The following is a 23142-nucleotide window of genomic DNA, read 5'->3' on the forward strand; positions in this document are numbered from 1 at the left end:
AAATAGCCACCCAAGTCCAAGAAGCGTAGAGAGTCCCATACACGATAAACCCAAGGAGAAACATGCCGAGACACATAGTAATCAAATTGGCAAAAATTAAAGACAAAGAAGAATTATTGAAAGCAGAGAGGGAAAAATGACAAATAACATACAAGGGAACTCCCATAAGGTTAACAGCTGATTTCTCAGTAGAAACTCTACAAGCCAGAAGGGAGTGGCATGATATACTTAAAGTGATGAAAGGGAAGAACCTACAACCAAGATTACTCTACCCAGCAAGGATCTCATTCAGATTCGATGGAGACATCAAAAGCTTTACAGACAAGCAAAAGCTAAGAGAATTCAGCACCACCAAACCAGCTCTACAACAAATGCTAAAGGAACTTCTCTAAGTGGGAAACACAAAAGAAGAAAAGGACCTACAAAAACAAACCCAAAACAATTAAGAAAATGGTCATAGGAACATACATATTGATAATTACCTTAAACGTGAATGGATTAAATGCTCCAACCAAAAGACACAGGCTTGCTGAATGGATACAAAAACAAGACCCATATATATGCTGTCTACAGGAGACCCACTTCAGACCTAGGGACACATACAGACTGAAAGTGAGGGGATGGAAAAAGATATTCCATGCAAATGGAAATCAAAAGAAAGCTGGAGTAGCTATACTCATATCAGATAAAATAGACTTTAAAATAAAGAATGTTACAAGAGACAAGGAAGGACACTACAGAATGATCAAGGGATCAATCCAAGAAGAAGATATAACAATTATAAATATATATGCACCCAACATAGGAGCACCTCAATACATAAGGCAACTGCTAACAGCTCTAAAAGAGGAAATCGACAGTAACACAATAATAGTGGGGGACTTTAACACCTCACACCAATGGACAGATCATCCATAATGAAAATGAGGAAACACAAGCTTTAAATGACACAGTAGACCAGGTAGATTTAATTGATATTTATAGGACATTCCATCCAAAAACAGCAGATTACACTTTCTTCTCAAGTTCGCACAGAACGTTCTCCAGGATAGATCACATCTTGGGTCACAAATCAAGTCTCAGTAAATTTAAGAAAATTGAAATTATTTCAAGCATCTTTTCCGATCACAACACTATGAGATTAGAAATGAATTACAGGGAAAAAAACGTAAAAAAACACAAACACATGTAGGCTAAACAATACGTTACTAAATAACCAAGAGATCACTGAAGAAATCAAAGAGGAAATAAAAAAATACCTAGGGACAAATGACAATGAAAACACGACGATCCAAAACCTATGGGATGCAGCAAAAGCAGTTCTAAGAGGGAAGTTTATAGCTATACAAGCCTACCTCAAGAAACAGGAAAAATCTCAAATAAACAATCTAACCTTACAGCTAAAGGAACTAGAGAAAGTAGAACAAACAAAACCCAAAGTTAGCAGAAGGAAAAAAATCATAAAGATCAGAGCAGAAATAAATGAAATAGAAACAAAGAAGACAATAGCAAAGGTCAATAAAACTAAAAGCTGGTTCTTTGAGAAGATAATATTGATAAACCGTTAGCTAGACTCATCAAGAAAAAGAGGGAGAGGACTCAAATCAATAAAATTAGAAATGAAAAAGAAGTTACAACAGACACCGCAGAAATGCAAAGCATCCTAAGAGACTACTAGAAGCAACTCTATGCCAATAAAATGGACAACCTGGAAGAAATGGACAAATTCTTAGAAAGGTATAACCTTCCAAGACTGAACCAGGAAGAAATAGAAAATATGAACAGACCAATCACAAGTAATGAAATTGAAACTGTGATTAAAAATCTTCCAACAAACAAAGATCCAGGACCAGATGGCTTCACAGGTGTATTCTATCAAACATTTAGAGAAGAGCTAACACCCATCCTTCTCAAACTCTTCCAAAAAATTGTGGAGGAAGGAACACTCCCAAACTCATTCTATGCGGCCACCATCACCCTGATACCAAAAGCAGAAAAAGATACTACCAAAAAAGAAAATTACAGGCCAATATCACTCATGAATATAGATGCAAAAATCCTCAACAAAATACTAGCAAACAGAATCCAACAACACATTAAAAGGATCATACACCATGATCAAGTGGGATTTATCCCAGGGATGCAAGGATTCTTCAATATACGTAAATCAATCAATGTGATAAAGCATATTAACAAATTGAAGAATAAAAACCATATGATCATCTCAATAGATGCAGAAAAAGCTTTTGACAAAATTCAACATCCATTTATGATAAAAACTCTGCAGAAAGTGGGCATAGAGGGAACCTACCTGAACATAATAAAGGCCATAGCAAACCCACAACAAACATCATTCTGAATGGTGAAAAGCTGAAAGCATTTCCTCAAAGATCAGGAACAAGACAAGGATGTCCACTCTCACCACTATTATTCAACATAGTTTTGGAAGTCCTAGCCGTGGCAATCAGAGAAGAAAAAGAAATAAAAGGAATCCAAATTGGAAAAGAAGAAGTATAACTGTCACTGTTTGCAGATGACATGATACTCTACATAGAGAATCCTAAAGATGCCACCTAGAAACCTACTAGAAAACTAGTAGTTTCTAGTAGAAAACTACTAGAGCTAATCAATGAATTTGGTAAAGTTACAGAATACAACATTAATGCACAGAAATCTCTTGCATTCCTATATACTAATGATGAAAAATCTGAAAGAGAAATTAAGGAAACACTCCCATTTACCATTGCAATAAAAAGAATAAAATACCTAGAATAAACCTACCTAGGGAGACAAAAGACCTGTATGCAGAAAACTATAAGACACCGATGAAAGAAATTAAAGATGATACCAACGGATGGAGAGATATAGCATGTTCTTCGATTGGAAGAATCAATATTGTGAAAATGACTATACTACCCAAAGCAATCTACAGTTTCAGTGCAATCCCTGTCAAATTACCAATGGCATTTTTTACAGAACTACAACAAAAAATCTAAAAATTTGTATGGAAACACAAAAGACCCCAAATAGCCAAAGCTGTCTTGAGGGAAAAACGTGGAGCTGGAGGAATCAGACTCCCTGACTTCAGACTATAATACAAAGCTACAGTAATCAAGACAATATGGTACTGGCACAAAAACAGAAATATAGATCAATGGAACAAGATAGAAAGCCCAGAGATAAACCCACATACCTATGGTCAGCTAATCTATGACAAAGGAGGCAAGGATATACAATGGAGAAAAGACAGTCTCTTCAATAAGTGGTGCTGGGAAAACTGGACAGCTACATGTAAAAGAATGAAATTAGAACACTCCCTAACACCATACACAAAAATAAACTCAAAATGGATTAGAGACCTAAATGTAAGACCGGACACTATAAAACTCTTAGAGGAAAACATAGGAAGAACACTCTTTGACATAAATCACAGCAAGATCTTTTTTGATCCACCTCCTAGAGTAATGGAAATAAAAACAAAAATAAATGGGACCTAATGAAACTTCAAAGCTTTTACACAGTGAAGTAAACCATAAACAAGATGAAAAGACAACCCTCAGAATGGGAGAAAATATTTGCAGACGAATCAACGGACAAAGGATTAATCTCCAAAATATATAAACAGCTCATGCACCTCAATATTAAGAAAACAAACAACGCAATCCAAAAATGGGCAGAAGACCTAAATAGACATTTCTCCAAAGAAGACATACAGATGGCCAAGAAGCACATGAAAAGCTGCTCAACATCACTAATTATTAGAGAAATGCAAATCAAAACTACAATGAGGTATCACCTCACACCAGTCAGAATGGCCATCATCAAAAAATCTACAAACAACAAATGCTGGAGAGGGTGTGGAGAAAAGGGAACCCTCCTACACTGTTGGTGGGAATGTAAATTGATACAGCCACTATGGAGAACAGTATGGAGGTTCCTTAAAAAACTAAAAATAAAATTATCATATGATCCAGCAATCCCACTACTGGGCATATACCCTGAGAAAACCATAATTCAAAAAGAGTCATGTACCACAATGTTCATTGCAGCACTATTTACAATAGCCAGGTCATGGAAGCAACCTAAATGCCCATCGACAGACGAATGGATAAAGAACATGTGGTACATGTATACAATGGAATATTACTCTGCCATAAAAAGGGATGTAATTGGGTCATTTGTTGAGACGTGGATGGATCTAGAGACTGTCATACAGAGTGAAGTAAGTCAGAAAGAGAAGAACAAATATCGTATATTAACACATATATGTGGAACCTAGAAAAGTGGTACAGATGAACTGGCTTTCAGAGCAGAAATTGAGACACAGATGTAGAGAACAAACGTATGGATACCAAGGGGGGAAAGTGGGGGGGGGGGCTGGTGGTGGGATGAATTGGCAAATTGGGATTGACATGTATACACTGATGTGTATAAAAAAATAAAATTCAAAAATTCAAAAAGTAAATAAATAAATAAATTAAACAGTGACTTCCTACTTATCTGTTCGTAGGAGTACCGGGTCCAGTCTTGCATGTGTGTAGATGTTCCATAATATTTGTTTCATAAATAGAAAGTTGGTGTCTTTCTCCGCCATTTCTTTCTTCATGTTTGTTTTTTCTCTGGATGATGTTCTACCAGCAAGAAGAGAGAATAGCACTTTTTAGTAAATTTCTCAGCAGTAAATGGCAGTCTGACAGTTGTTAAAATGGTAAAGGAGGCTTTTTGTTTTTAATATCTTTATTGGAGTATAATTGCTTTACAATGGTGTGTTAGTTTCTGCTTTATAACAAAGTGAATCAGCTATACATATATATATATCCCCATATCTCCTCCCTCTTGCATCTCCCTCCCACCCTCCCTATCCCACCCCTCTAGGTGGTCACAAAGCACTGAGCTGATCTCCCTGTGCTATGTGGCTGCTTCCCACTAGCTATCTAATTTACATTTGGTAGTGTATATATGTCCATGCCACTCTCTCACTTCGGTCCCAGCTTACCCTTCCCCCTCCCCGTGTCCTCAATTCCATTCTCACGTTTGCGTCTTTATTCCTGTCCTGCCCCTATGTTCTTCAGAACCTTTTTTTTTTTTTTTTTAGATTCCGTATATATGTGTTAGCATACGGTATTTGTTTTTCTCTTTCTGACTTCGCTCTGTGTGACAGACTCTAGGTCCATCCACCTCACTACAAATAACTCAGTTTCGTTTCTTTTTATGGCTGAGTAATATTCCATTGTATACATGTGCCACATCTTCTTTATCCATTCATCTGTTGGTGGACACTTAGGTTGCTTCCATGTCCTGGCTATTGTCAATAGAGCTGCAATGAACACTGTGGTACATGACTCCTTTTGAATTATGGTTTTCTCAGGGTATATGCCTAGGAGTGGGATTGCTGGGTTGTATGGTAGTTCTATTTTTAGTTTTTTAAGGAACCTCCATACTGTTCTCCATAATGGCTGTATCAATTTACATTCCCACCAACAGTGCAAGAGGGTTCCCTTTTCTCCACACCCTCTGCAGCATTTATTGTTTGTAGATTTTTTGATGATGGCCATTCTGACTGGTGTGAGGTGATACCTCATTGTAGTTTTGATTTGCATTTCTCTAATAATTAGTGATGTTGAGCATCCTTTCATGTGTTTGTTGGCAATCTGTATATCTTCTTTGGAGAAATGTCTATTTAGGTCTTCTGCCCATTTTTGGATTGGGTTGTTTGTTTTTTTGATATTGAGCTGCATGAGCTGCTTGTAAATTTTGGAGATTAATCCTTTGTCAGTTACTTCATTTGCAAATATTTTCTCCTGTTCTGAGGGTTTTTTAAAATGGTAAAGAAGGCTTTTAATTGAAGATTATCACAATATGATTATTGCAATAGGGAAGAGAGATTTGGCTGAACTCTGAATACAAGGTTGAGTGGGGATTTATGGCCAAAGAATAGAAAGATGTGGTCAGTGAGTGGAATAGCCAGTCACTTAAGCCAAGTACACATCAGCCTTGGTACCTCCCTTTCCCTGGCCCTACCTCCAGCGTTTCTGCAAGTCCATCCCCACCCTCAGCCTTCTTGCTCTCTTGCCTGCAAAGCTGTGAGAACCCCTTTTCTGCTTCTGTTCTTGCTATGTACAATCTACTTTCATGTTGTAGCCAAAACTATCTTTTTTTTGTAAACACAGTCAAATCATGCCATTTCTAGGCTAAAACCCTAAGTGGCTTCCCCTTGCACTTAGAACAAAACCCACCCTTCTCTCCATGGCCTGCAGTTCTCTATGTGCTGTGACCCTGGACTAACCTTGACCTCATCTCCTGCTCTTTACCTCCTTACCTGCTCATGACACTCCTTCCACCTGGAGGGCTTTTGTGCTTGCTGTTGCCTCACCCACCCGTCCCTCCGCCTGCCCCAACACTTTTTTCCAGGATCACTGCATGACTGGATCCCGTGAAACAAACATTCCCTCCACCCAGAGGCCGTTTCCAGCCACTACCCCCACTGAAATAGCCTCTGCCCCGCACTCATTGCATTCAGCCCATGGACCTGTTCATCGTCGGTCACCCTCCTCTATAACGTGAATTCCATTGGGACAGGAATCCTGACTTTGTTATCGAAAAAATTATTATGATACTTGTTAAAATGGTAAAGCAGATTTTTTATTCAAGATTATTGCATTGTGAGTATTGCAATAGGGAGGAGAGATTGGGCTCGACTCTGAATACAAGGATGAGTGGGGATTTGTAGCAAAGGAGTAGAGCGATGTAGTCAGCGAATGGAATATTACTAAGAGCAGATATCAAGGCTGGGGGACTTTCTCTAAACTGCCTTAACAGGATTCTTGCTAAAGGCACACCAAAGACTTATGCATCAAAGAGGGGGATGAGGGACTTGATCAGATATCAAGGCTGGGGAATTCTTTCTAAAGTGACTTAACAAGATTCTTGCTAAAACTGGGCCAAGCAAGCCAAAGACCGACAGGATGGGGCCGAGGTTGAGGCCTGGCTCAAGTTTCGTTAAGGAGGGAGTCTTTGTCAACTTCCTGTTCTTTTTTGTGTTTCTCAATAACACTCTCTAATACAAATAAAGTATAATATATTTTAAAATTTAATATTACAATTTCAAGACAAAGGTAAATATACTATACTTTCTTATAGCCACATTTTAAAAAGTAAAAAGAAACAGGTGAAATATCTTATTTAATCCCATATCCACAATGTTATCTTTTCAATACATAATCAACAGAAAAATTATTAATGAGCTACTGTACATTCTTTTTTGTACCAAATGTCGAAAACCCAATGGTATTGCACACTCACGGCACATTTCCATTCAGACTAGCCACGTTTCAAGGGTGAAAACCTACATGAGGCCCAGGGCCACCTATCAGGCAGTACAGATCTGACAACTGTAGGGGTGACTGCACAGAGGGTATCCAGTAAATGTCTACTGAATAAATGCACGAGCGAACTAAGAATAAACCGTAATCACAGAAATAGCCGTTTTCTTTCCACAAGTGTTTAGAATATGTTGATGCCAAGTTTTACTCCAGAGGCATGTATAAATAGAGTATGTGTTGCTTGATTTGGGAAAGAATGGGTATTTCAAATAATAAAGAGAATATCACATCTCAAATATGATTTAATTTTTCACTCATCCTTGTTCTATAAATACCTGGAGGTAATGATGGAAGAAACATAGCTATGAATTTTATCCACGAAGTTGTTTATGCACCACAAAGTGTTTATTTTAACCAATGATTGCATAGATGTTTTCACCCATTAAATTTTTTTTCTTAAAGTATAAGGCTACAGTTTTCACATATCCTTTGTAACAAGATTATTTTAAATATCTTGTTTACTTTTGTTCCTTTAAATTCAGCCTCAGCTTCTACATTGAGTAGCTACAAGTGATGGCATTTGGCATTGTTTATTCACTACAAAATGTCAGAGTAGTAAGAGTGGGATGCCTCAGCTAGGAACAGTAAGATGCTCGGATTTACTGTGCATTCTGTGGCTTCAGAATATTTCTTTTTTCCATTATTGTTCTTCCCTCACCCAATGTGTTAAATTAAGGATGAGAAAAGATATTTTTTCCTATTTACCATACAGTCGGGACGTGTCTATCTAATTTTCTTTCTGTTTACACTGTGAATACATTCAACTGTAGCACTGATCTCCTCCAGTGAAATCTATTGTGGTGTTCCTGACAGCTGTCATTTCTGAATCGGATCAACCAAATACCTACTAAAACACCCAAGAGTCCAGAAGACTCATGAATATATTTATCTGATATGCTGTCTATGTCTTATGTAGTTTTATTTGATAGCTTTATAAATCCAGGTAAAAAAAGAAATAGGAGTTAGAGAACTAAACCAGACTTTAAAACAGGAGAGAGATTGCATTTTAGCTCCAGCTTTGTGAGGGATGGGAAAAGAATACATCCTTCATCCCTTTTCCTCCCACAATTAGATTTCTCGATAGAGACGAAAAAATGTTTTTGATTTAAATCTTGAATTTTGGGGGCAAGCTTTATAAAGGCCAAATCAATGCTAAATCAGCGGTATTTACAACATCTACAAATTTAAGCCGAAGTGGATACTTAGAAGCTCGTATAGATCTAAATGATGTTCCCCCAGATGGTGAATTAATGTAATTTTAGCAGGAAGCAAAGTTGCACAAATATGCAGTATTACGGCCTCACACTGATTTAATGTATCTGTACCCACCACAGCACAGATGTTGTATATCATTTTAGAGCCAGTTTTTCTGTACTACACACTGAAGAATGGGATTTGGGAGTTCAGTAAATTATGATTTATTTTGCGACTAATGACTTGTTAGAAATTGAAGCTTTCTGTGAACTGTATATAGAAATCACATTAGCTGTGTTCTTTGCACAGGGTTTGAAAGGTGACGTGGGTCGTCATGGTCCACCTGGCCCAAAAGGAGAAAAGGTACCGTATTCACCGAGGAAAGTGCCAATCTTTTCTTAAGAAAACCCTGAGAACCTATGAAGTGACTTTTCCTTGATACTGTTTAACTGCCAAAAGTTAATTTTGTTAAAATTAACCAAAGGCTGTTATGTTAAAAGCATCTGAACAAGAAGAAAAGCCTTTTGGTTCATTTAATTAGTTTGAGGAGACTAAACGCACAATTGCTAGTCGACATTAATTTGTGTTTATAAGATTTCCCTTTTCTCTCCCTTGCTTAACTGCATTAAGTATTGCATCACCAAATTAGCAGCCATGTCCTGTACTGGGGACCTTTGCCAATAGCACTGAGCTGCTACCACGATGGTGAAGCAGGCGGCCTCTGGGGGGAAGGAGACTGACTGTGCATCTCAGTCTTAATCTAAATGCCCCGTTTCCTAACACCTTTTCTCATATGTCATTTTATAGTGGCCTATTGGCAGGGACCTTGAAAAGAGAATTATGAGATAGGAAAAGCAAAAGTTGTTTTGAGTAAGGTCCTTGGATGATACTAGTTTGATGACAATTGTATGTGTAGAGGTTTTGCACTGCATTTTGTTCTCCATTCTCAGCACATTTAGAAATCTTTGTCTGTCTTCAATATTTACCTCTACATTAAAATTGACTTTTGCAAATTGGTCCCCAATGACTGATTTAAGCTACCTCAATGTTCTTTAACAGCTATCGGTTATTTTTATTCAGTTGTTCCCAAAATAATGATTACACAAGGCTGAGTCCTCACTGTTGAGGTGATTATGTGAGATGACAAAGAGAGCGTCATAGAGATGCTCCCAACACGAGAACACAGCGTGCCAGTGCCCCAGGCCACATGGTGGTGGTTCCACAACGTCCATTTGAAGGCGGGTTATGGCAGTGATGCTTGACTTTTTTTTAAGCAATGACTTTATTCAATTCACCAACGGCACTCTGGAATTCAATTTATTTGTCTGCAAAATGAGGGGCTTTGATGAGATGGAGGGTCCCTAAGAGTCTGTCAAATTTAACATTCTAAGACTTACCTTTTAAAAAAACTTAATTTTTTTTATTGAGGTATAGTTAATTTACAATATTATATTAGTTTCAGGTGTACAGCATAGTGATTCAAAATTTTTATAGATTATACTCCATTTAAAGTTATTGTAAAATATTGGCTCTATTCCCTGTGCTGAACAGTATATCCTTGTAGCTTATTTATTTCATGCCTAGTAGTTTGTACTTCTTAATCCTTTACCCCTATCTTGCCTTTCCCAGTGATGCTTGATCTTAATGACTAAGAGTTCTCATGAAGTAAATAGGGATGCTGATACAATAAAGCATATAGGTGACATATTTATAAATTGGAAAATGATAAACTTTTAGATTAACCGTATTTTTTAGATTTTGAATAGTTTGTCAATATATCCACCCGGTAATTTGTATTCACATAGGTCAGCAAAGCAACGTTAGTATTTAAAAATACGTGAATATAGGCAAAGCCTCATACAATTGTTGGCAAGTGCAAGGCCAGTTCAGCAAAGCTTTAAAAGAGGCAGTGGGACTGCTGCTTGCAGCTGGAAGGCATCAAGTGGGGAGACCCACTTATTATTTCTGCAGATCCCCATGCTAACTTTGTCAGAAATATAATCTGTCGTTGTGACAATTCCCAGCTGCTCCATTGGCAAGGAACCATATTTGAAGAGATATTCTTTCTAATTTTGGGTTAGTAGACAAAAGAATGGAAACTAGATTATTTTAGCTTTTCAAAACAAGTTCTGCCACTGCAGAAAGCATGGGGATGCACAAGGCGATATTTATATCATGAGAACTAAAAGCACATGATCAATTTTTCATTGTGCAGAGACCTTTATCAAGGTAAAATTCTACTTTTCTTCCAGATTTATCTAGATATTGCTTCAATCCATTCAGAAAATTTATAAATAACATGAGCAAAAAGAGACTATTGGTAATTGCAGCTTTTCTTTCATCTATTTTAGGGAGATATGGGACCTCCAGGACCGCCAGCCTTAACTGTAAGTGTTCTTGAAGTCAAAATTCAAAACTGAAATACGTTATCCTGTTTATTATTCACATTACATCATGATTAAACCAGAATTTAAGCCACTGGATATTTTGAGAACTGAAAGTGACTTGAGTAGATCTAGGCAAACCTCCAGATTTTAAAGATGGGACATCTGCCCACAACACTGAAGGGCTTAACCCGAGGTCATGCAGGTAGTTCTAGAAAAGCCTGGAAGCAGTACCTAACCTAAGCAATTTTCTCCACCCTCCATATGGTTCATAATTTTGCCCCTTAAAAGTTTGATTATACATCCTTAACATGACATTTAAAGTTAATGGAAGCAGAGACAGTTCTATTTACTCTAAAAACTGTAAAAGAACAAAATTATAATCACCCAATGTATAAATATAGCTACCTATTTAAACTGTTACATTCTCCAAAACCTGTTCAAGACTTGTTTTTTCCTATGTGAGTTGCTTCTAAGATTTGCACATGATAAAATGGCAGTATTTCAGAAACAGATTTATGAGAAAAGTTTATAATGTGTGCATAATGGGATTGTTCTCAATTAAATGGTTCATCATTTATTAAACATTTAATCATAAGTATGTAATGCTTTTATATTTGGATACAATTTGCTGTTACTGATTTTCTTCGTTGTCCATTAGGGTTTCTCATTTAACTTAAAGATTTGGTCTGAGAATGACACTAAGCCTAATGGAAAAGAGGAAAGGCTTTTAAATAAGATCATGTGTAGCCTGAGGTCTCTTGAATTTTATGTTGCTATCATCTAATGACATAAATTAAGAATTTAAATCATCAGTTTTCCGAGACCTGTCGTGATCATAGAAGGTTAGGTATAAAGAAGTCTTCTAGCATCTGGATGGGGGTCTTCCAGCGGAGTAGCACAGAACTCGCAAAGGCTCTGTGACTTTGATAACATTCCTATTTATCTTTGTACTTGAAAATGTCCTTCTGAACACTATGTTAATAATGTCTTACACAGATAATCTTTGCAATGCTCACTTGAAGGGCAAATATTTCTTCATAAATGGAAAATCTAAGGAACCAAACAAATGACTTTCTTAGGACTATCCAAGTTCAATTTACAGTGGAATTCTCTGCTTGAAGCTTTGATTTTCAAGACGGAAATAAAAACTATTTATTTGAGAGGAGACTTTAAATGTATATTATTCAATTTTTTATAATTTGTGGAGTTTATTTCTTAAATTATTTGGCAGTGATTTCGAGTTAAGCCTGCTCATTTTATTTAAATCACATGCTTGCTTTTCTTCAACTGAGTTATGTGCTCAATCATTCCACGTAGTTTTCTGATTACCTAGTCGTTTTCAACTTGTGTTTGAAGACCAAAATGCAATCTCTATCTGTATCATTTCACCCGATAAGCAAATTTGACCCCTCAGCCAGAATATTATATTGGACTATATCTATCTTGTGGATTTTTAGTGACAGCTGACATCTTTCTGCCAGGTAGCACCTTGTAGATGTCTGTTTGCACTATTCAGCTGGCAGACACCAAAGGAGTACAAGCTGATTTTTACACTTATCTAAAGATATGAGAGAGACGCTAAAGTAAGAGGTCAAGATGGCAGATTAGGAGGACGTGGAGCTCACCTCCCCCCACAAACACATCAAAAATACATTTACATGTGGAACAATTCTCACAGAAAACCAACTGAAAGCTAGCAGAAGATCTCTTATACAGCCAAAGCTGAAAGAAAGATTCCTGCATAACTGGGTAGGAAAAAAAAAAAAAGGCATTGGGACAGGACCGGTGCCCCTGGGAGGGAACTGTGAAAGAGGAAAGGCCCGCATGGGCACCCCCTCGCCCTTGGAAACCCTTCACTAGCTGAGAGGTCCATCGGGACAGATAGAGGAGCCGGAGGGGCCTGCACTCTGCCCACGAGGAGTGTGTGTGTGCTGGCTTGTTAGCAGTCAGGGCACAGAGAGACTGGCACTGATGGCTGCCACCTCACCCACTTCCCAGCCTGAAACGCACTTTGGGTGGGGCTGCAGTACACAGAGTAGGTAGGAGCTGAAACTTGGGCTTCTGTGGACGAACCCTGGGAGAGGACTCGGTCTAGCTGTGCGTAGACAGCCCCCGGGGCCTGGAGTGCGGTCCAGGCCTAACCTCAGAGCCTGTTGTTAGTGCACACATGGCAGGGTGTGGGCCCACCATAGGGACCCCACTATTAGCATGCCCATGCGGGGCACTGCTCCATTGGCGGGCTTTGTGCGTGCATGCACTGTGGGGCAGGCGCTGACACCTGAGCCCATAATCAGCACTCCCACAGTGGGGGCAGGTGGGAGGTGGGTCCTGCAGCAGCAGACTTCATTGGTGTGCACACCAGTGGGGGGCAGTGTCCACAGAATCGCACATCTCCAGCGGACAGGCCCTGGTGAGAAGTGTGCAGAGGTTCCTTTCCCAGCAGGGGTGCTCCAGTTCCACCCACCTCACAAAAAGCTTGGAGCTGGAATCGAGGGGGAGAGGCCCTGGGAGAGCCCTACCACAGAGGAGGCCTAGGTCTCAGGTGGCAGCACACCGCTTCAATTCCTGCAGCTACAATGCCCTGATCCCAGGGCCAGCCTTACACTAGGTCTGGGACAAACACAACAGAGAAAGGGATGTGACCTTGGGCTGCTTCTGAGCAGAACCATGGACGCCTGAGTAGGTGGTGCATAGGTTCACTGTGACCACATGGGCCTCTCTTGCTTCAGCACTCACCTCCTTGGGACAGAGCACACCCTTAAGGGCAACAGAGCCTTATCAAACCCAACCTTCAGGGCTTCTACTGAAACAACTGGGGAGCAGACCCCACCCCCAACAGGGTTGTGACAGCCACGGAGCAAAGAGGAGGCCCCGCCCAACATGCAGGGCAGGAACTGGACACCACAACACCAGCCATACCCTCTCTCAAGGGGGTAACAGCCAGCACGCTCTGAGGAAAGATGTGGCAGGCATCCATTATGAAAACAGCTCTCACAGCAAAAATATTAGACTTACAGAGTCTACACAGGGAGGCTGCCACATAAAAACAGCCCTCCAAGACCACAGTAGATAACTGTTTCTCCTAACTTCATAGAGTCAGAGAAATATAAGTAAAATGAAGAAACAGAGGAACTACTCTCAATAAAAAGAACAAGTGAAATCCCCTAAAAAACAATTAATGAAACATACCTCTTCAGTCTACTAGACCCCTGAGTTCAAAAAGGAGGTAATTAAAATGCTAAAGGAATTAAGAAAGATTTTCAATAGAAATGCAGATCACTGTAACAAGGAACTAGAAACTATAAAGAAGAAACAATCAAAATTAGACAACTCAATTGCTGAGATAAAAAATGAGCTAAAAGCAGACTGAATAATGCAGAAGAACAAATTAGTGATTTGGAAGATAGAATAATGGAAATCACCCAATCAGAACAGCAGACAGAAAGACAAATGAAAAAACAAATGAGGGCTTCCCTGGTGGCGCAGTGGTTCAGAATCCACCTGCCAATGCAGGGGACATGGGCTCAAGCCCTGGTCCGGGAAGATCCCACATGCCACGGAGCAACTAAGCCCCTGCGCCATAACTACTGAGCCTGTGCTCTAGAGCCCACAAGGCACAACTACTGAGCCCACGTGCCACAACTACTGAAACCTGTGTGCCTAGAGCCTGTGCTCCGCAACAAGAGAAACCACTGCAATGAGAAGCCCACACACCACAATGAAGAGTAGCCCCAGCTCGCCGCAACTAGAGAAAGCCCACGCACAGCAACGAATACCCAACGCAGCCAAAAATAAATAAATAAATATTTTAAAAATGAAAGAAACATACGAGATCTATGGGATTATATAAAGTGTGCTAACCTACACGTAATAAGAGTTCCAGAAGGAAAAAAAAAAAGAGAGAGAAAGGGATCAAAAATGTATTTGAAGAAATTATGGCTGAACACTTCCCAAACCTAAATAAAGAGACATTCAGGTACAGGGAGCACAGAGGGTTCTGAACAAGATGAACCCAAACAGACCCACATCAAGACATATCATAATTAAAATGGCAAAAGTTAAAGAGAGGATTCTAAAGTCAGCAAGAGAAAAACAAAGAGTCCATTACAAGGGAACCCTCATAGGCTGATTTCTCCACAGAAACTTTGCAGGCCAGAAGGGAGTGGCAATATATATTCAAAGTCCTGAAAGGGGAAAACCTGCAACCTAGGATACTCTACCCAGCAATATTATCATTTAAAATAGAAGGAGAAACAAATAATTTCTCCGACAGAAACTAAAAGAATACAGAAATACTAAAGCTAACCTAAAAGAAATATTGAAAGATCTACTCTAAATAGAAAAGAAGCAAGAATCTATAGGAAAGGGAAAAACACAGTAGGAAAGGCCAATATATAAAATGATTAAACATCACTTAAATAAGCCAGTGCAAAGATTAAAAAACAGTAAAAAAATGTTGGTAAAGCAATTATAACTACAGTTAACAGCAAAAAGCTAAATATGAAGATGTGAAATAGGACATCAAAATCACAAAATGCAGAAGAGGGGAGTAAAAAAAAAATGTGTATATTTTTTAGAATGTGTCTGAACTTACATGACTATCAGTCTAAAGCAAGTAGATATAGTTCTAGGTTAAAATACTTGAAAACCAGAGTAACCACAAATCAAAAACATACAACAGATTCACAAAAACCAAAAAGAAAGGAACTCAAGCATAATACAAAAGAAAACCATCAAACCACAAAAGGAAAACCAAAAAGAAAGGAACAAAGAAGAACTACAAAATCAGCTGGAAAATAAGGTTTAAAATGGTAATAAATACATCTTATCAATAATTACTTTAAATGTCAATGGACTAAATGCTCCAATTAAAAGACATTGAGTGGCAGATTGGATTAAAAAAACACAAGACTCTATAATATGCTGCTACAAAAGACTCACTTTAGGGTGAAAGACACACATAGATTGAAAGCCAGGGGGTGGAAAAAGATATTTCATGCAAATGAAAACAACAAAAAAGCAGGGGTAGCAATACTCATATCAGACAAAATAGACTTTAAAACAAAGTCTATAACAAAGGACAAAGAATGGCATTAGATATTGATAAGGGGGTCAATACAAGAAGAAGATATTATACTCATTAACATATATGCACCCAATATAGGAGCATCTAAATGTATAAAACAAATACTAACAGACATAAAAGGAGAAATTGACAGGAATACAATAATAGTGGGATACTTTAACACCACACTGACATCAATGGACCAATCTTCCATACAGGAAATCAGTAAGGCAACAGAGATCCTAAATGACACAATAGAACAGTTGGACTTAATTGATATCTACGGGAAACTACATCCAAAAACCCCAGAATACACATTCTTTTCAAACGCGCATGGAACATTCTCTAGGATAGACCACATACTAAGACACAAAACAAGCCGCAACACATTTAAGAGGATAGAAGTTATTTCAAGCATCTTTTCTCACCACAATGGTAAGAAACTAGAAATCAACCACAGAAAGAAAAACAGGAAAAAAAAACATTACATGGAGACTAATGAATCATGCTATTAAAAAACCAGTGGGTCAATGATAAAATCAAAGAGGAAATCAGAAAATACTTTGAGACAAACAACAATGAAAGCGTAGCCTTACTAAAATCTATAGGATGGGGACAAATGTATATGTATAACTGATTCACTTTGTTACAAAGCAGAAACTAACACACCATTGTAAAGCAATTATACTCCAATAATGATGTTAAAAAGGGCTTCCCTGGTGGCGCAGTGGTTGAGTATCTGCCTGCTAATGCAGGGGACATGGGTTCGAGCCCTGGTCTGGGAAGATCCCACATGCTGCGGAGCAACTAGGCCCGTGAGCCACAACTACTGAGCCTGTGCGTCTGGAGCCTGCACTCCGCAACAAGAGAGGCCACGATAGTGAGAGGCCCATGCACCGCGATGAAGAGTGGCCCCCGCTTGCCGTAACTAGAGAAGGCCCTAGCACAGAAACGAAGACCCAACATGGCAATCAATCAATCAATCAATAAAATAAATCTTTAAAAAAAAACGATGTTAAAAAAAAATCTATGGGATGCAGCAAAGGCAGTTCTAATAGGGAAGTTCATAGTGATACAGGCCCTCTTCAAGAAACAAGAAAAACATCAAATAAACAACCTAACTTATCACCTAAAAGAATTAGAAAAAGAAGAACAAACAAAACCCAAAATCAGCAGAAGGAAGGAAATAATAAAGATCAGAGGGGAAATAAATAAAATTGAGAAAAAAAAACAATAGAAAAGATCAATAAAACTAAGAGCTGGTTTTTTGAAAGGATAAATAAAATCGACAAACCTCTAGCCAGGTTCACCAAGAAGGAAAGAGAGAGGACCCAAGTAAACAAAATGAGAAATGAAAGAGGAGAGATAACTACCAATACCACAGAAATACAAAACATCATAAGAGAATACTATGAACAGTTGTATGCCAACAGATTGGACAACCTGGAAGAAATGAACAAGTTTCTAGAAACATATAGCCTGCCAAAACTGAGTCAAGAAGAAACAGATCATTTGAACAGACTGATTACTAGAAGTTAAATAGAATCTGTAATTAAAAAAAAAAACAAAAAACCTCCCTGTAAACAAAAGCCCAGGACCAGATGGCTCACTGAGGAATTCTACCAAATATACAAATAAGAATTTATATCTATGCTTCATAAACTATTCCAAAAGAATGAAGGACCACTCCCAAAGTCATTCTACGAAGCCATTATCACCCTGAAACCAAAATTAGAGAAAGACACTGCAAAAAAAGAAAATTATAGAGGAATATCCTTGATGAATATAGATGCAAAAATCCTCAACAGAATATTAGCAAACTGAATCTAACAGTACATGAAAAGGATCATACACCATGATCAAGTTGGATTCATTCCTGGGTCACAAGGATGGTTCAACATACTCAAATCAACCAGTGCGTTACATCACATCAACAAAAGAGAAGACAAAACCCACATGATCATCTCAATAGACACAGAAAAAGCATTTGATAAAATTCAACATTCATTCATGATAAAAACTCTCACCAAAGTGGGTATAGAGGGAACATATCTCAACATAATAAGAGCCATTTATGACAAACCCATAGCCAACTTAATACTTACTAGTGAAAAGCTGAAACCCTTCCTGTTAATTTCTGGAACAAGCAAGGATGCCCACTCTTACTACTTCTATTCAACATAGAATTGGAAGACTTAGCCACAGCAGTCAGACAAGAAAAAGAAATAAAGGTATCCAAGTTGGAAGGGAAGAGATTAAATTGTCATTATATGCAGATGACATGATACTCTATATAGAAAACCCTAAAGACTTCACACAAAAACTGTTAGAATTAATAAAAGAATTCAGCAAGGTTGCAGGATACAAGATTAATATACAGAAATATATTGCATTTCTTTACGCTAACAATGAAATACCAGTAAAAGTAAAAAAAAAAAAATCCCATTTAAAATCACATAAAAAAAAATAATAAAATATTTAGATATAAACCTAACTAAGGAGGTGAAAGACGTATACAGTGAAAGCTATAAGACGTTGATAAAGGAAATTGAAGATGATTCAAAGAAATGGAAAGATATCCATTTCTCTTGGATTGAAAGAATTAGTATTGTTAAGATGGCCATACTACCCAAAGCAATATACGAATTTAATGCTATCCCTATCAAATTACCCATGACATTTTTCACAGAACTAAAACAAATAATCCTAAAATTAATATGGAGCCACAAAAGACCCAGAATTGCCAAAGCAATCCTGAGGAAAAATAATAAAACTGGAGGCATAAGCCTCCAAGACTTCAGATAATACTACAAAGCTTCAGTAATCAAAACATCGTGGTATTGGCACAAAAGCAGACATATAGGCAAATGGAATAGAATAAAGAACCCAGAAATAAAACCACACACCTACAGTCAATCTACAACAAAGGAGGCAAGAATATACAATGGAGAAAAGACAGTCTGAAACTTAAATCAATAAAAATAGAAAAGCTGGAAAATTAAAAAATATGTGGAAATTAAGCAACACACTCCTGAACAGCCAATGCGTCAAAAATTAAAAGGGGAATATAAAGATATCTTAAAACAAATGAAAATGGAAACAAAACATACCAAAACTTATGGGATGCAGCAAAGGCAATTCTAAGAGGGATGTTTATAGCTATAAATGCCTACATTAAGAAAAAAGAAAGATCTCAAATAAACAACCTAACTTTACACCTAAATGTACTAGGAAAGGAAGAACAAACAAGGTCCAAAGTTAGCAGAATCAAAAAAATAACAATGATCAGAGCAGGGATAAATGAAATGGAGACCAGAAAAACAATATAAAAGATCAATTAAACTAAGAGCGGGTTTTGACAAACTTTTAGCTAGACTAACTAAGAAAAAAGAGAAAAGACTAAATAAATAAAATCAGAAATAAAAGAGGAGACATTACAAATAATAGAAATACAAAAGATCATAAGAGACTACTATGAATAATTATACACCAACAAATCAGACAGCCTAGAAGAAATGGATAAATTCCTACCAAGACTGAATCATGAAGAAATAGAAAATTTGAATGGACTAATAATGAGTGAAAAAATTGTATCAGTAATAAAAAACCTCTCAATAAAGAAAAGTCCAGGACCAGATATTTCACTGGTGAATTATACCAGACATTTAAAGATTTAATGCCACTCCTTCTCAAACTGTTCCAAAAAATTTAAGAGGAGGAAACACTTCCAAACTCATGACATGAAGCAAGCATTACCCTGATACCAAAGCCAGATAGGGACACTATAAGAAAACTCCAGACCAATATTCCGGATGATTATAAATGAAAAAATTTTCAAAAAAATACTAGCAAATCGAATTCAACATCATATTAAAAGGATTATACACTGTGATCCCTGAAATGCAAGAATGTTTCAACATACAAAAATCAAATAGTGTGATATACCACATTAATAAAATGAAAGATAAAAATCATATGATCATCTCAATAGATACAGAAAAAGCATTTGATACAATTCAACAACCTTTCATGATAAAAACTCTCAACAAGTTGGCTATAGAATGAACATACCTCAACATAATAAAGGACATGTATGACAAGCCCAGAGCAAACATCATACTCAACAGTGGAAGGTTGAAAGCTTTTCCTCTAAGATCAGGAACAAGACAAGTGTGCCCACTCTTCCCACTCTTATTCAACATAGTACTGGAAGTCTTAGCCAGAGAAATTAGGGAAGAAAAAAGAAATAAAATGCATTCAAATCAGAAAGGAAAAAGTAAAATTGTCTTTATTTGCAGATGTCAACATCTTACATATAGAAAATTTTAAAGACTCCACCAAAAAACTGTTAGGAATAATCAACAAATTCAGTAAAGCTGCAGGATACAAAATCAACACACAGAAATCAGTTTCATTTCTATACACGAACAAAATACCTGAAAAAGAAATAAAGAAATCAATCCCGTTCACAATAGCATCAACAACAACAATAACATTTTAGGAATAAATTTAACCAAGGAAGGAAGAAGATATGTGCAGTGAAAACTACAAGACTTTGGTGAAAGATCTGGAAGAAAACACGAACAAATAGAAATATATGCTGTGTTCATGGATTGGAAGAAATAATATTGTTAAAATGTTCGTACTACCCAAAGCCATCTATAGATTCAGTGCAATCCCTATCAAGATTCTAATGGCATTTTTTTACAGAAATAGAAAAAAAAAATCCTAACATTCTTATGAAATCATGAAAGACCCTAAAGAGCCAAAGCAATCCTGATAAGGAAGAACAAAGCTGGAGGCATCACACTTCTTGACCTCTAACTATATTACAAAGTTGTATTAATCAAAACAGTACGGTACTGTCACAAAAATAGACACATACACCACTGGAACATAACTGGGAGCCCAGAAATAAATCCATGCATATACAGTCAACTAATATTTGATGAGGGAGCCAACAACACTCATTGGAGAAAATACAGTCTCTTCAATAAATGATTTGGGGGAAAACTGGATAATCACATGCCAAAGACTGAAATGGACCCCTATCTTACACCACTCACAAAAATTAACTTGAAATGATTTAAAGACTTAAATGTAAGAGCTGAAACTAAAACTCCTAGAAGAAAACATAAGGAAAATCTACTTGACATTGGTCTTGGCAATGAATTTTTGGCTATGACTCCATAAGTACAGCAACAAAAGCAAAAATAAAAATGTGGGACTACATCAAACTCAAAAGTTTCTGTACAGCAAAAGAAACAGTCGACAAAATGAAAAGGTAACTATGGAATGGGAGAAATATTTACAACTGTATATCTGACAAAGGGTTAATATACAAAATATATTAGGAACTCATTTAACTCAACAGCAAAAAGCCCAAATTAATCACATTTTAAAATGAGCAAAGGACCTGAATAGATATTTTCCCAAAGAAGACATTCATTTGGCCAACAGGTACATGAAAAGATGTTCAACATTGCCAGTCATCAGGGAAATGCAAATCAAAACCACAATGAGATATCACCTCACCCCTGTCAGAAGGACTATTATCAAAAAGACAAGAGATAACAAGTGTTGGTGAGGATGTGGAGAAAAGGGAGCCCTGTGCCCTGTTGGTGGGAATGTAAATTGGTGCAGCCTCTATGGAAAACAGTATGGAGGATCCTTAAAAAAATTAAAAATAAGACTACCATATGATTTAGCAATCCGAATTCTGAGTATATATCCCAAAGAAATGCAGTCAGTACAGTTGACCCTTGAATAACCCCAGGTTTGAATTGCATGAATTCCCATTTATATGTGAATTTACTATACGAGCCATGGTTGGTAGAATCCAAGGATATGGAACCATGGATACTGAGGGTCAGCTGTAAAGTTATACACAGATATTTGACTGCACTCCTAACCCCTGTGTTGTTAAATGGTCATCTGTATTTCAAAGGAATATCTGCATTTCCATGCGCATTGCAGCACTATTCACAATAGCCAGGACATGGAAACAACCTAACAAGTGGCCATCAAGGGATGAATGGATAAAGAACATGGAGATACACACACACACACACACACACACACACACACACACACACTTACAAAATTATTCAGCCATAAAAAGAAGGAAGTCCTGTCACTTGTGACAGTATGGATGGTCCTTCAGAGCATCATACTAAATGAAATAAGTCAGAAGGACAAATACTATGTGTTCCCACTTGTATGCAGAAGATAAAAAAGCTGAATTCATAGAAACAGATAGTAGAATAGTGGTTGGGAGGGGTGGAGGGCGGGGGAAATAGGGAAATGCTGGTCAAAATGTACAAACTTCTAGTTTTATGATGAATAAGTTCTGGAGATCTAATATACAGCATGGTGACTGTAGTTAACAATGCTGTATTATATACCTGAAAGTTGGTAAAAGACTAGATCTTAAATGTTATCACCACACGTGCAAAAGAAGTGTGTCTATGTGAGATGATGGAGCTATTAACCTTATTGTGGTAATCATTTCACTATATATACGCATCTCAAATCATCAAGTTGTGCACCTTAAACTTACACAATGTGATATGTCAATTATATCCCAATAAATCTGGGGAAAAAAGTGAGTTACTGATGAATTTGAAATGTCTCTTCTGTTGGTATTTATAACTTACAAAGAAGATATGTATTTATGTGAGTTAAAACCAACACTGAATAAGGAAAACTTATTATAATAACATCCAAACTTGTTTGATCAAAATACAGTTTATTCTAAGAGCATAATGCAAATTTATGTTAAAAATAGATTCTGATAAATTATTCTGAAATCACCAAGATTTTGACCTAATAATCCTCTATTAAAGGTAGGTATTTTATGGTTTATTCACGTTATTTGAATTATGACATTTTACATTAGCATTTTCTTTACATTTAAATATTAGATATAAACCCTTACATTTAAATATGCAGGTATAATAAGTACATTTTCTTTATTCTTTGTCATTTGTTGTTAAAATCTTAATTTTGTGTAAATGTAGTACGTCTTTATATATAACTTTCTAAAATTGTTGTGTATGTTTTATATTCTTACTATTACCAACTTCTCCTCCACTAGATAATATACTGCTGTTTT

The 23142-nt window shown here is 37.1% G+C and overlaps 1 protein-coding gene across 1 annotated transcript in view; it reads left to right on the forward strand.

Annotated features, from left to right (window-relative positions):
• Positions 1-23142, forward strand: part of COL19A1 (collagen type XIX alpha 1 chain) — a 322067-nt gene that overhangs the window by 161017 nt on the left and 137908 nt on the right. The window contains exons 14-15 of the mRNA XM_061207711.1: positions 8886-8939; positions 10928-10963. Coding sequence (XP_061063694.1) covers positions 8886-8939; positions 10928-10963 — 90 coding nt within the window. The remainder of the gene's footprint in view (positions 1-8885; positions 8940-10927; positions 10964-23142) is intronic.

This window comes from Eubalaena glacialis, chromosome 12, assembly GCF_028564815.1.
Source record: "Eubalaena glacialis isolate mEubGla1 chromosome 12, mEubGla1.1.hap2.+ XY, whole genome shotgun sequence".
Classification (NCBI taxonomy): Eukaryota; Metazoa; Chordata; class Mammalia; order Artiodactyla; family Balaenidae; genus Eubalaena; species Eubalaena glacialis.